General features: G+C 22.0%; 1 protein-coding gene and 2 long non-coding RNA genes across 3 annotated transcripts; 1 reads left to right on the top strand and 2 right to left on the bottom strand.

Annotated features, from left to right (window-relative positions):
* Positions 1–890: 890 nt before the first annotated feature.
* LOC135146655 (uncharacterized) lies at positions 891–1,515 on the bottom strand. Its single transcript, XR_010283904.1, has 2 exons — positions 1,356–1,515; positions 891–1,029 (listed from the first exon to the last, which is right to left on the bottom strand). It is a non-coding gene; the product is annotated as an uncharacterized LOC135146655 (long non-coding RNA).
* Positions 1,516–3,263: 1,748 nt separating this feature from the next.
* On the bottom strand, positions 3,264–3,562 carry LOC135146654 (uncharacterized). Its single transcript, XR_010283903.1, has 3 exons — positions 3,504–3,562; positions 3,410–3,449; positions 3,264–3,318 (listed from the first exon to the last, which is right to left on the bottom strand). It is a non-coding gene; the product is annotated as an uncharacterized LOC135146654 (long non-coding RNA).
* A 5,058-nt stretch (positions 3,563–8,620) lies between these two features.
* Positions 8,621–14,998, top strand: LOC135146666 (fructose-bisphosphate aldolase-like). Its single transcript, XM_064078794.1, has 8 exons — positions 8,621–8,825; positions 8,885–8,968; positions 9,073–9,309; positions 9,373–9,589; positions 12,315–12,420; positions 12,469–12,558; positions 12,948–13,050; positions 14,912–14,998. The coding sequence occupies exons 1-8, from the start codon at positions 8,673–8,675 to the stop codon at positions 14,996–14,998; spliced, it is 1,077 nt and encodes a 358-aa protein (XP_063934864.1). The 5' UTR covers positions 8,621–8,672.
* The last annotated feature ends 526 nt before the right edge of the window (positions 14,999–15,524 follow it).

Raw genomic sequence — 15,524 nt, 5'->3', positions numbered from 1 at the left:
GAGGAGTCAGCTACTTTACTGAGTCGGTTTATTTTTAAGACATTGGTTTGTGCTTTTTAAAATATGCGTGTTAAAAAAAATTGTGCTTTGCTTTTTTTATTTATTTTTTAGTTAACCCTAAAAAATTTTTGTTGTACGCTGAACTGATTTAGACAAGTAGATTGGTATTGTATTAACAGCTTACTTAGCGGAAACGACTGGGGCATATTTTAATTTATTAGTATCTCAAATCATCACGAATGAAGCCAATACTCTTACTATTATATATAATACACAAAAATACAACCATATACAAACCATTACTTACACATTAAACTAGCAAAAGACCACTTAAAAAAACGGAGCGCAGAGATACCACGACTCCAAAAAATTTTTCTTTGATTTTAAAAGATTTTAGCTTCAACATTTTTTTCAGCAGGTCTAATATTAACTAGATAAATTGGTAAACAACACCATAAACACGACTTTTTTTTAAAAAAAAAACACCAGAAAAACGTTTTGGTAAATTCAAAAGAATATAATAATATAATCTGTAAGAAAATGTGATACTTGTACATTATTATTATTATATGTTATAAGGTTTTCCTACTAGTACTTCAGGTTTCATTAATTCTATATTTTTTAAAAACATCTTCCCGCCTTAAAATTAGCAGTACTTACTAAAGTAACTGCAATTAAGCTGCTATATATTGTGTAACTAAATTTATTATTTAACATAAATCTTTCATTTTATCCTTAAACTTATGAATTATTTCCGTCCCAATAATTCATTTTAATAATAAATTAAGAATGCAATACTTTTTATTAAGCCTTATAATGAGTAATTTGTTAATAATATAATAACATAATAAAAATTTGCTATTAATAAAAATAAAATAAATAACAAAATGTTTTCATCAAATTTTTTTATTGGTTGAATAATTTTCTTAAAATAAACGTTTATCTTTTGTAAATTACTCAACTTTATTTTTACACTTGATCTTTTGAGATAAATCCGTCATCCATGAAATGGCCTCATCAAATCCTGTGCTGCAAATTTTTGTAGTTAAAAAAAGTAAGACTTGAAAAAAGTATTTAAATATATTCACTTTTAAAAGCATATAGTTAATTATATTTTTCGAAATATTAATTTAAGTCAATCCAAAATAAACTAATAAAGCGGAAAAGGTAGACATCGATAGTTATTCATATAAATTAGAATATATAATAACATGAGCAAGTAAAAAATTAAATATTTTTTTATTAAAACCAAAAAATAGATTTTTCGTAGAAAAAATTACAAAAGCAACTTAAGTATAATTATTTCTATTATTTTGAATTATAAAAAAAATAATGTAAATATGCAAATTACAAACCCTTTAAGTGCCGACATGGTAAAAATATTAACTGAAGAGTGGAATTCGACGTTTAATAAAATTAAATTTTTCCAGTCGCTCAAGGAAAAAGTTCCGTTTAAATCATTTTTATTAATAATAATAGTGAAAGGTTTCTTTTGAAGGGCCGTGTGATAATAAACTTCTTCTATATTATTAAAAAATAAAAATTGAAATGTTATAAAAAAAAGGAAAGTTTAGAAATTTTATAAAATTAAGTAGTCTCTTTAACAAAATAATAAAATTTTTTACAAATTTTATCGAGTACTTTATTTATGCCTGAAACAAAAAATAACAGAATTTAAAAGTACATAACAAGTAAACACTTAAGATAATAGTTTTTAGTAAATGAAAGAGTACGAGTGACAACGTTTACCATTTTCACAAAGTGAATTTATGAGTGTATAAAAAACAAAAATTCCAAATTTATAGTTCGATGTATCACGGGTTTGTCAAGAAGTAGGAACAATTGATATAATTGAAAACTTAAGAAAATAATTATAATAAACTATTAAGAAAACTAAATGTGTTCCTTAACAGTTTAATATTGAGTTACTTTTCAGTTTTTGAGCTCTAGTCAAGGTAATTTAAGAGGTGGGACGTGCATACTTTTATGCACTTTTTAAAAATTTATATTTCAAGTAAATATATATATCAAACAAACCTTTGTTCAACGTTATTGTTTTTGGCTATAAATTAAAGGACTTAAATTGCTGTCTGGCGCTTGTTATTATTTATAAGTAACTTAAAAATTGTTACTAAATTAACATGGTTGTGTTGAGCAAAATAAAAATAAAATTCGGTATCGTTTAACTCACTAACCTCCAGCCTTACGTAAATTTCTTAAGGTAAAAGACTTAAATTTATTATTAAAAAACTTCTATCTAATTCTTTATAGTTAGAATGCTATTACTTTTAAAAGTAAAACACTTCTTTAATTGAGCAGAATTTTTATATTCCGCTCATACAAATACCGAAAAAGAATTGTAGGGAACCGTACTAACCCTGAAGGTTGAGTTGAAAATTCTCATTTTAGGGTAAAATTAAAACTTCTAGTCTAAAAATATTAAAATAAAATAATTTAAAAATATATTTTTGTTAGATGTCTTACAATAATAATACTTAAACCCTGAGCAAGAATTCTAAAATCTAAAAATTTATAGCTTAGCTAAAGTCAAGTGCCTGTATATTTCATACATTCGAACTGCTTTTCTGTTAAGTATGGTAAACTCCTATTAGTTAACTTTTGGAAATGAAAGGATATCTTATTTAGTCACAAAACGGTTTTTATAGCTTAACTTTTCTATTCATCAAAGGAGGGAGTTCTTTACAAAACTACCAAAAAAAAAATTATTCACTGAAAATCAATTAACTTAAATAATTCCAAAGCATTACCTTTAACGTATATTTATACGAAATAGATAGTAAACAATAAGTTTGTTTTCTATTTAACTCCAAAGCATAATTGCCCAAAATTTTTACTTCGAATTTTAAAAATTAAACTTTTCTTAAAAATAAGGTTTTAAAAAAACTTAAGATTAGTTGTGAGAAAATTTTTTTAAATAATACTTTGTATTATTGGACAATGTTTATAAGTAAAAACTTTCTACAAATACCCAACATAACTTTCTTTTAACTTATAATAAAATTATTTCAAAAAATTTTATGAAATATTTATATATACAAATTCAAAGGTAACCTTACGAAATTTTAATTAAATTCCAATTAAAATTCCAAAAAGAACTAAACCTTATTATACAAGATTAACAAAGTTACGCTTATAATCCACCATACTTTAAAAAATATGTTTTTACTTATGTTAGGCAATACCAAAACCAGAAGAAAAAAAATTAATTAATATTTACAATAAAACTTTTACTAAAAAGTTCTAACATGGCATGAACTTCAGAAACGGTCCCATCAAATATAAATATGACTGCATCAACTTTTGTTTGTAAAAATAATAAATTATAAAAAAGAAGAGTAAATTAATCCAAGTTTTAAAAAATTTTTACAATTTTATATTTAAAGTAAACCTTCATTATAGTATTTATTCCAAAAGATTTTCATTTCTTCCTAAAAAAGTTAATTAATTTGGTAGTAGTGAAATAATTGCTGATTAAAGAAAACTTTTCCTCCGAGATCCCACAAAACAATTTCCAGTGTTCCATTAATAAAAAATTGTACAACTAACATAGTAATAACAATAAAATAATAAGATTTAAATGGCTTTTCTTACTAACGATTTAGCCCGACTGTTGGAAAAATTTTTCGATTCTTAAATTGATTATGTTTAGAAGTCAGTAAACATCTTAGATGTTCAACAAAGGTCTTAAATTTAAAAAATTCTTTTTCAGGTGAAAAGTATTTTTAAAATTATATAAAGCAATAATAGATATATGTAGAAGATTAACAGTATTTTTTTTAATACTTTCGTTCTAAAAAAAAAGAATAAACTTAAACTTCCAACTTTCAATATTTTATACTATTTTTAACGTTTTCAAATAAAAACATTCTAAGTTTCAAAGACTTTTTCTGAAGTTGTTTTCCTTTAAGAATCAACACCACAGAAAAAACACAAACTTTTATAAAAAAAACTTAATATTATAAAATTCAAAATATTATAAATAAGTTAATTTTAAAAAAAAGATTTTGTCGCTTATAAATACCATACTTTATTAAAGTCTTTTATAAATGGAGTTAAAAACCAATATTTTTAAATATATTTCTTTTTAATTTTATTTAAATTTTTTAAAAACTATAAAAAGCTTAATGCTTAAAATGTATTCAAATTTCTCTTAGAAATTAACTTCTAAAAATTTAGTCTTTATTTTCACAAGATAAACATATTATATAACCGTTTTTCCTGATTTCTCGGGACCTACAACTAAAATGTTGTACTTTGAACTTTCGAATAAATTATTCCATAATTCAGTTATAAAAGACAACATTATTGATATCATCTGATCTTTGCTTTCGATCAATTGTAAACGTTAGCCCTTAATAATAAAAGCACAGCAATAAGTAAAGCTAAATATCTTTTCTTATTTTTTCAATATCTCCTTTAATTACTTAAAAATATTAATTTTTATATGTCACCTTATTACAAAGCGCACATAACTACTAGGCGCGACTTATTCATTTCTTTAAAGTACTAGATTTTTTTATTAACAGTAAAACTTCAGGCGAAGTATTTTTAAGACTTCCGAAAGAATTTTACGTGATCACAATCCTTTTACTAGGCCGCCAAGCAACCTCACGTGCAGTTTTCCCAAAATGTACCAGCGAAGAGCGCCTATGTTAGAACAGTCAGCAGTTTTAAACATGTCGGGCGTACCGACTTAAAAAACTAATTCCTATTCATGAAGAAAAGAACGAATGTAGTTCATTTCTCTAACCCATTTGTCAATTCGAGAAATTTGAGCAGATGATACCAGTAAAGTCCATTAAGCTCTTCGACCGTCATTAATCGTACTACTTTTTTCTATATATATTTTGAACTCTGTATATAAAAACGTTCATCCATGTAGCTCTGGTTTGCGATACTTGTTGCCTATGCAGAGTGTTTATTGTAAAAATCCTTTCATTAAACGATAAAAATGTCAAAATTAACCCTGCTAGAGGGTTTATATATTGCCATTAGAGATACCCTCCGCGATTGACCTGGCGTGTAAATTATAAAACTAGCTTAACACTTCCTTTCAAGTTGCAATGATGCTGCATTCTTCTTTTGACCTCTACACCACATCAATTAGAGGATTCAATTAGAGGATTGGAGGCTCTTCTTAAGATACGTCGCAAAGTTAAATAATTTAAACGTGGCCTAATAATAGGTAAACAACAGATCTTACTCACTATAAATTCCTATAGTTCATGTTTCTAGTTGTGCTGACCTCTTTCTGCCTATTAGAACAGTATTAGGGTGTGACTAGACGCCTATGAGTTATAAATCATGCAAACGGATTTTCAGCTGGTTGGACAGATTTCTCTTTAAAATAGTTAACATTTAACGTTAGCTAATTTTTTTTTTACTATGCAGATTTAACTACTTCTTTTCAGGTTATAAATTTCAAGCGGACAGCCGCTTTTTTGGCCACGTTGATGTTATTTAGAGCGTTGTTAAAAGATTAATGATAGCTGATTCCGTCCGTCTTATAACCTTTTTATTAGCAAATTACTTTTTTCATAGTAATATAAAGTTGACTTTACGGTCGTTAACTTGTTTAGCGCTAGTCTTCCAGCGGTTTGCTATTAAGTAAAAGTTAGCCGTGTTATTTTAAAAATAGTTCTAAGTTGTCCAAGTAAATTTTATACCCTACACCGATTCTAGTTAATTAAAAGAATAAAAGTAGTAATTGTTAAATTTATAATACACTATAAGGCACAAGCCAAAAATTGTGCGTTTTCTCATCTAAAACTAAAAAAAAGCCTTACTAAATGCACGAAGAAGTGTAGTTGAGCGGTCCTAACTATTGTGTTCGTCATTCTTTTTAAGTTTAATTAATTATTTTAAAAACTATAAAAAGTTTTATTGCTTAAATGTATTCAAAATCTATATCTTTCTCAAGTTGGTATATATTAAAATATTTATATAACCGTTTCTCCGGACCTTTCTCGGGGTCTACAACTAAAATATTGTACTTTTTTCGAATAAATTATTCCATAATCCTTAAATGCGACAAAGAGCGTATTATACGATAGAGTAAATAGGTTCGCTAACTTCTACTTAGAGATGTGGTCGTTTCACTGCTAAGTTGCAATGTAATAAAGAAAAAAAACTAACCAACTAAACCAAAATACTTTTGATATATCGATAGAAATAAGCAAGAAGCTAATAGAAAACATATGTTAGACTAATAAGCAGAGCATGATTAAAAATATCCGTATAAAAAAGTTTTGGCTACATAAATAATTTTTTTATTTGTGCTGCATACTTTATCAACCGTTCTATTACGATGCATATCATGGACATTAAAAAACTCCTTGAGGATGTATAAATATATATAACTTCTGGCTATATAACAAATTTTTTTTTATTTTGCTGCACTTTTTTTATTAACCATTATATAATAATGGAAGTTATTAAAAAGAGCAGAAAACTCACATACAGAAGCTTTAAAATTACTTAAGGCCACAGCCATCGTCTTTTAAAAGTTTTTGGACTTAAGCGATCATTCCGAAACAAATTAAATAAATTTCTCAGGCCGCTTTTTTTTTTGGTTAAAAAATTTTTTATAATTAGATGTTATTATAATTTTGGTACTAATACGCAAATATATATATATTTAATAATATAATTTATAGTTTAGCAAATCTTCTTTGCTGTCTTCTTTCTTTTGCCTCTGAATTATAATTAACTCTCTGACAGTCCTTAAACATCAGCCAAAATATTAAGAAATCTTTTCAAATGTAAATAAAAGCCAACATAATTCATTAAAAATTTAATTACCTTAAGCACGGATATTAAATTTGAATAATTGAAGGTAGCTGATTATTTATTGAGTAGTTTTTAAATTATTGCATTAATATGTATAGTATACATAGGTATATTTTTCAATAAAACATGTGTGGCTCGGCCGGTTTTTTTTTTTTCGGTGTTTATAGCTTCTGTATTATCGCAGTTCTACGTTAGTCTAGAATACCAGCGATTATGTAAAGGTAATAGTTTAATCTAGAAGGCTAGATCAGAGACTAAACCTCTAGAGGGCGTAGTTGATGTTAATAAATAACTTGGTGGCCTAGAAGGCTACTATGTAAAAAAATACCGAACTTAACTAGTTTTATTAGACATTTTAAACACTAAGAAAACTTTATTTAAACATAATTAAAATCTTTGCGTTCCCCTTATAAAACCAATGAGTGAAGAGAAATACACTTATTTACCAATAATAAGAGAATTTTAATTTTAATGCATTTTTAACATATGTTAAGTGGGATAACTGCCGTTAATAAATAAGAAAGGGTTAATTAATAATAGTTCTACTACAACTACTCATAATAGTAATAATAAAATAATAATGATAATGACAGTAAAGAAGTAATAGATCAATAGTAATAATAGTAATTTAAATAATATAAAAAAGAATAATTTTATGCGCTTCTATTCTAAATTGTAGCACTCCAAACTTTATAAATAAGTATAGTATCTTCGAGTGGAGTACTTCGTATAGTTGTAATATATTAAAAAAATTTTTTGTAAGTCTGGTATTTAAGTTCCCTTCTATCACTGTTACTTCTCCAGGACACTATATATGTAGGATCTACACTTTCTATTAGTAATTATTTAGCGTATGTCTCATTTATCAGTCAACTAAAATATTTTATTTCTTTAAGTATAGACTTTGTTATAGGCTGGAAAAGTTTGTTACTTTAAAAACGAGATTTTGCCGGCTATAATTGTAGTTTTTCCTATACTGATTAGTTTTAAAAGCAAGGCATAATTTGGTTGGTATTTTTCTTAAGGACTTTTGCAGAAAAGTACTTGCAACGTATTAACAGTCGTTCGGCTTTCTATTATTATTATTAATCTCAATACTAGGTTAGCATTTATTTAGACAAACAAAATATACTCTTGATGGTCTTTTAAAAAACCTTCAAAGCTAAAAAAACCAGGTGGTTCGATAAAATTAAATTTATAACTTTGATAATTAAATAAACCCTTTTACATATTATAATACTCTTAGAAAACTTATATAAGACCAACTTGACTTTATATGCTTTAAAGCTAACGTGTAGAGAAAATTCATAAGTACAAAAGTTACCACCGTCCGTTGAATTCTTATAAGCTACTATTATACCAAAAACTAGCACTTTTTATATACTGTTATTAAACAAGAGATGCAATATTGTTAGATTTTCGCAATACAAGTAGAAACTAACTTTTTTTTTTAAAGGCTTTATACATTAAGTATCTGAAAAACTGAAAACAATAATTATAACAAAAATTTTTTGTGTACCTGATACTTTTTATATTAGTAATTAAAAAAAATGCAGTTAGTCATTAAAAGTAATATTTTTAATAAATAAAAAATTATTTGGTTTAACAAAAAAGTCAATGAAATAAAATTTCTGAACAATTCTATGTTTTGCAAAAAATTGATTAAAAAATATTCCTTATTTTGAATTAGCGGTATCAATCTTTTTAATCTGCTACATTATTATTAATCGCATCGCTGATCTTACTAAAAGTTTAATCAAAAATAAGCTCTTTTTAGCCTCTCATTCGGTTCTACCTTTTTTTTGCATTACCGTTTTACTTTTTTTCCTCTCTCCGGTGGTTCTTCTTTTCTTTTATTAGCAATGGGAGTTCTCGATTTCGTAAAACCAGGCGTGGTTACTGGCGATGATGTTACAAAAGTATTAAATTATGCTAAAGAAAATGGTTTTGCTATCCCCGCTGTTAATTGTGTATCTTCTTCATCCATAAATGCTTGTCTTGAAGCGGCCAAAAAAGTTAAGTTTATAGAAAAACTAATATTGTTTTTAAATCTAAAATAAAAAGTTTTATCAAGGTTAATTCCCCTATAATAATTCAATTTTCAAATGGTGGTGCTGCGTATATGGCTGGTAAAGGTCTTGATAATAAAGACCAGAAGGTGTTTTACGTTACGATTATTATAATTTTTTAAAGAAAAAACTTTTCTTACAAATATTAAGCTATTAAAAAAAGTGTTGTTATAGTTTACTATTTTATTGTTAGGCAGCTGTTTTGGGAGCTGTAGCTGGAGCAAATCATGTTCATTCTTTAGCGGAAGCTTATGGGGTAGTGGCTTTAGTGCATACCGATCACTGCGCGAAGAAACTTTTACCGTGGCTTTCTGGCTGCCTTGAGTTTGGAGAAAACTTTTATAAAAAAACAGGAAAGCCGTTATTTTCTTCTCACATGATTGATCTTTCTGAAGAGCCTCACGAAGAAAATGTTAAAATTTGCAAGGAAGTAATAATTTTTCTGATAATAATTATGAAAATTTTAAATTTTTATTTTACTTTTTAAAAAAAGTTTTTGGTTAGAATGGAAAAGATGAAAGTAACTTTGGAGATGGAAATTGGTATTACGGGCGGCGAGGAAGATGGCGTGGACAATACTAAAGTCGATAATAAAAAACTTTACTCGCAACCGGAAGACATTGAACTTGTTTGGGAAAATCTTTCTTCTGTTTCTAAGCGATTCACCATCGCCGCTGCTTTTGGAAATGTTCATGGAGTATATAAACCGGGTAAACTTAGAATTTTTTTAGTTGAAATTGTTTTTTTTTAATGAAAAGAAATTTATTATGTAACAAAATTTAGGAAAATGTGGCGAATTCAAAATTGTTAGTTTAAATTGTTTTATAATCTTAAAATTTAAAAGACAATCTTTGACTTCTACTTTTTTGTTAAATTTTAAAAATTAAAAATTTATTTTTATATACCCTTTTATATTTTCAATGTAAATTTGTAATAATATTATAATGTAAAATTTTAGAGATATATTTATTTTCTTTTAATAGGGAAGAGAAAATTATTTTACAAGATTTATAACGAATTTTATTTAGTTTTTGATTTTATTTTTTAATTTTAATAGTAAAAAAAAGATTTTTTCCCATTTCTTGTTATCTTTTTATTTATAAAAAATTTTAATATTAATTAATTTTTTGTGTAAAATTGTGATAAAAGTATTTTTTATCTGATGTTTAAGAACTTTTTAATTTATTCATGTTATTTTTATTAAATAGAGAATGTAATAAAATTTAATTTTTTTTTTTAAACTTCTAGCTTAATTTTTATTTTTAATTTACTTTTCTTTGTTAATTATTATTTAAAAATAAATTTAATTTTAATTTTTAAATTTTATGTAAATATGTGATAAAGTATTTTTTATGTCGGTTGTTTTAAGATCTTTAGTTTTTAAGTTATTATTGTTAAAAAGGAAATATAAAATTTAGGGGTAATTTTTTTAACAAAATTAATTTTTTTAGTTAAAATTAATTTAAAATTTTAAAGAAAATAGAGATTTTTTATTTTTTGTTTATTATTTTAACTTACAAGTTATATATATTTTTTATTAATTTTAAATGTGAATTTATAATTTAAGATATTTTTATCTTCATGTAAACGTAATAAATAATATTAAATTATTTAAGTAAAAATTATTAAATTATAAATTTTGTTAGTTTTTATTTAAATTAAAACTAATTTAGTTGGTGATTTTTATAATCAATTAGAAAATATTTTTAAAAATTATATAAATTTCTTTTTAAATTGGTTAAAGTTATGACAATAATATTGATTTAGTTATATATAGAAAATAATTAAGATTTTTAATTTATAAAATAAGTTTATAATTGAATTATTTTTTTATCTTGAAAATTTTTATTAAAATTTAATAAAATATTGATTTTTTATATTTTAATCATATAAAATTAGATTAATTGGTGACTTTAATAACCATTAAAAGACTTTTTCTTTAAATTTATATCCAACATTATAATATGGAATTTGTTAGAATTTTTCAAAAGAAAATATTAATTTTATAATTGTAAGTATATTAGTAATTAAAAATAAATAAATTATAAATTATTTTTATAAAAAATTTTAATTATAAACTAAAAATTAATTGCTTGGACCTAAATAACTTTATTTATTAATAAAAATAACTATATTTTTTATAATTTTAATTTATAAAAATTAATTTATTGGGTATCAAATAACCAATTAAAAACCTTGTTTTTTCAATTTATATGAAAAATTGTTTTATAGAATTTTTTATTATTTTTTTTAAAATAATTATTATTTAATATGAATTTTATAATAATAAAAAATAAAATTAAATTATAAATTATTTTATTCAAAATTTAAATTTTTTCAATTTTTTAAAAAAAAATTATTTTCCAAAAATAAGTTTTTGTATTTATAAATTTAAATAATTATATGTATATAAAATATTTATAAATAAATTAATAATAAATGACTTTTGCTATTATTAAAATTTCTTTAAAACATTATAAAATTTACATTTTATTTTATATTAAATAATTTTAGTTATAAAGAAAATTATTGTAAAAAATGGAAATAAATAATAATTTCTAAAATAAAATATAAATTTTAAAAATTTAATTTTAAGTAAATTTACTTGAAACTAATTTCCTTTATTTAGTTTTATGTAGTAATAAATAATAACAAGTAAGTATTAAAAAAAAAGCTTTCTTTATAAATTTATAAATTAAAATTTTTTTCCAAATTTGCAAATTTCATAGATTTGGGACGCATAAAATAAAAAAATTATTTTTTTTCGTTTATTTAAAATTTTTATTCGATAATAAAAAATAAAGTTTGAATATAAATATAAAATATAATTATTAAACTTAGACAAATTTAATAAATGAAAATATGTAAGCTAACTTTAATACAACTTTTAAAACTAACTCATTTATGCTACTGCTAATAAAAAGAGTGATGAAAATAATAGTAATAATATTTATTAATAATAATAAATTTCATAAATATAATAATAAAAAATAAGTCAGTAGAAAATTTATAACCGGTTTATTTATAATATAAACAATAAATAATTGTTATTATAATTTAAATTTTTTCACTACTAATAATTATAAATAAATAAAATTAATTTAAAAATTCATACATGAAAAATGTTTTGTATGAAGTTTATATTTGTTTTTATTATAATTAATAATAAAAATAATCATTAAAATATTATAAATTTAATAACTAGAAATAAATTAATTTTATAAACAAAATCTGAAAATGCTTTATTTAATATTGAAAATCAAAAACTAAATTTAAATTATTATTATAATAATGAATAATAAATAAAATTTAAATTTAATAAATTAACTCTTTAAAAAATTTGAAATGTGATTAATTTATAATTAAAAAAAATTAACTACTAAAAAAATAATATAAAATTAATTTAGTAATAATAGTAATAATAAAATATTATAGGAAACGTGCGATTAAGGCCTGATCTACTTGGAGACTTTCAAAAACATATTAAAGAAAAGTTTCGTTTATCTTCGGATAAGCCAGTCACTTTCGTGTTCCATGGCGGGTCCACCAATCATTATTTAGATTATAAATATTATTAATATTATTGCAGTTCCGGTTCGGACTCGAAAGATATCGAAACTGCTATAAAGAATGGAGTTGTGAAAATGAATATTGATACCGACACGCAGTGGGCTTATTGGTATGTAATAATAATAATAATAATAATAATAATAATAATAATAATAATAATAATAATAATAATAATAATAATAATAATAATAATAATAATAATAATAATAATAATAATAATAATAATAATATACTAAATAAAATATAGTAATATATAAAAATTATTAGTATTTGTGAAAATAAATATTATTATACTGATAAAAAATTATAATAGTGATAAGAGTTAATACATATATAAAAAAATATTGATCGAATAATAATAGTAATATTAGTATTCACACTAATAATTATAACAAAATAATAATTTATTTTATAATAATTATGAGAGAATAATTTAATAAATCTAATAATAATATCAATATAATTAATAATAATAGTAGTAATTGTAATAATAAAAAGGGATCGTTTACGGTGTTATTACGAAGAGAATAAGGATTTCTTGCAAAGTCAAATTGGAAATCCTAAAGGAGACGATAAACCCAATAAAGCTTATTACGATCCGGTTATTATTACTATAATAACTATTATTATTATTATTATTACTATTCTAACAATTATTATTATATTTTATAATAATTTTTATTTCTCGTAATATATTTTACTTAATATTATAATTATCATAATTATAATTTATTAAAATAAGAAGCGCATATCCAAAATATAAAGTTTTTATTGGTCTTCAAAGCTTTGCTGAAAAGCTGTATAGTCTCCGAATAATTCTTTTTTTGATAAGCAGTTTTCAACGGTCTTTTCATAAAAAAATAGTATAAATACATACAAAAAAAATGGGAAAATACTTAGCCAATAAAAATAAGAAAATCTCTATATTGTCCATTCAGTGAACCAAAAAAATATAAGGTAGAGCCTTTGTAAGGTAGGCGACGGTTCTCGAGTATTGCTCGTCGACTAGGAAATTCTCTGCAAGAAAAGCGTAGTGCGGTTCTAAATTGCGCGAGTATTTTTTTTGGTAGCTTTATAAAATTTCCAAGTCAATATTGTTAATATATAAAAGTAAATGTTATCAGTATATATTTAAAAGGTATAAAAGTAAAAAGTTAGAGTAAATAGTAATAATAAATATGAAAAGTTAGTAAAAGTTATTTAGTAAAACTTTTTTTAAAGGTTAGAAGTAAATGATAATAATAATAAAAAGTATAAAGAAGTAAATATTTTCAAAAAAAAAATAAAAAAATTTATATAATAAAAAGTAATAATGTAAAAAATTTGATAAATAATTAATAGATATAAAAAAGTATAAAAATAAAAAAAATAAAATTTACTAAAAAGTTTTAGGTAAAAGGTTAAAATATTAAAAAAAAGTATAAATAAAAGTAAAAAAATTTAAAATTTTATAAAAGTAAAAAAAATATTATTTATGTTTACAAAAAATTAAAATCTACCAAAAAGTTTTAAGTAACTTTTTATTTAAAAAAAAGTTAAAAGTATAAAAAAAAAGTATAACAAAGTAAATATTAAAAAATTTAAACTTACTATGTTTTGAAAACTTTTAATATACAAAAATTTATTTTGCATTTTTCATATTAATAAGTAAATATTGTTTTAATAACAATAATAGTATGAGAAAGTATAATTTAAAAACTTTTTATAATAATAGTTCAAGAAGATATTGATATAAATATTATTAATACGTGATTTACGTAGTATCAAATATTTATTAAATAAGAAATTGTAATTATTAAGTTTTATATATATGTTTTAAAAATATAAAGAAGTAAATAGGTATATCTTTATTATAATACTTTCTATTTATTAATATATATCATAAAAGCAAAAAAAATTGTAACTTTTTTTATATTAAGTTATGAATTATTTTTTTCATATATATATAAACTAATAAAAAATTTTAAAAAATTATTATAAGAAAATTATATATTTTTCGTGGGCAGCAAATTTTTTATTATAAGTTTTATATATAAAAGTAAAATATATTAATAAAAAAATAAGAAAATTACTAAAAGTTGATGTTAAAACATAACACAATTTTTGATTAGAAAAGTTTTACTGTAAAATTAAAATAGTAAGTATAACAAAAGTAAAATAAAAAGTTTATTATAATAGTATGTAATAAAAAAGTTTCTTATATATAAAAGTAAAATATATTAATAAAATAATAAGAAAAGTATGGAACAGTTAATACTGTATAATATAACAAATAAATATCTTATATTTTATTCTATTTTTTATTAGAAAAGTTTTATAATTAAAATCTCTTCATTAAATAAAATTACTACTAATAAAGTTACTAATAATAAAAAGTCACCATAAACTCATTTTTTTTCTGTATATTTAATATAATTATTATAATTACTTTTATGATTATTAATGTTATTTATAAATTTAAGCGAAAGTGGCTTCGGGAATGCGAGGAAGGCATGATTGCACGCATTGAAGTTGCTTATAAACACTTGAATTGTGTAAATAGGAATTAATTTCAATAAAAAATATTATTGTTATTATTATTAAGTTCAGGATGTGTACTGCTATTTTTGAGACAATTTAATGAATTTATTTGTTGGTAGTATAAAAGCGATTCAAAAGTAAAATAAATAAAAAACACTTATTTATTTTAATAAAAATAAAAAGTAAAAGAAAAATTTAAAAGTAAAAATTTTACGAAAAAATAACTAAATAGTAAAAAGATAGTAAATCTATAAACCTCAAATTTAATAATATAATAGAAAATGTAAATAAAAAAAACTTTAAAAAATAATGAAAAAAATAAAAGAAAACTTAAAAATAATATAAGTATAAAATAAAAATAATAAATAACAAAAAATATAAGAAATAATAAAACTTCGATAAGTTAATAAAAGTAATAAATAAAGAATATTTGTTCTAAAATTTAATTAAATGAAATAATTAATTATAAAAAATATAAGCAATAATAAAACTTTAAAAAGTTAATAAAAATAAATGAAAGAAAACTTTCCCATTTTTAATATAAATAAAAATTAA

The sequence above is a fragment of the Zophobas morio genome, unplaced genomic scaffold (assembly GCF_036711695.1).
Source record: "Zophobas morio isolate AGI-343-1 ecotype UQ-CSIRO unplaced genomic scaffold, CSIRO_AGI_Zmor_V1 ptg000255l, whole genome shotgun sequence".
In the NCBI taxonomy this organism is placed as follows: Eukaryota; Metazoa; Arthropoda; class Insecta; order Coleoptera; family Tenebrionidae; genus Zophobas; species Zophobas morio.
This window is presented reverse-complemented; position numbering and strand designations above follow the sequence as displayed.

Coding starts and splice junctions, on each gene's coding strand:
- LOC135146666 (XM_064078794.1), top strand. CDS start 8,673: ATGGGAGTTCTCGATTTCGTAAAACCAGGCGTGGTTACTGGCGATGAT. Junction 8,826..8,884: donor GTCTTGAAGCGGCCAAAAAA/GTTAAGTTTATA, acceptor AGTTTTATCAAG/GTTAATTCCCCTATAATAAT. Junction 9,310..9,372: donor ATGTTAAAATTTGCAAGGAA/GTAATAATTTTT, acceptor TTTTAAAAAAAG/TTTTTGGTTAGAATGGAAAA.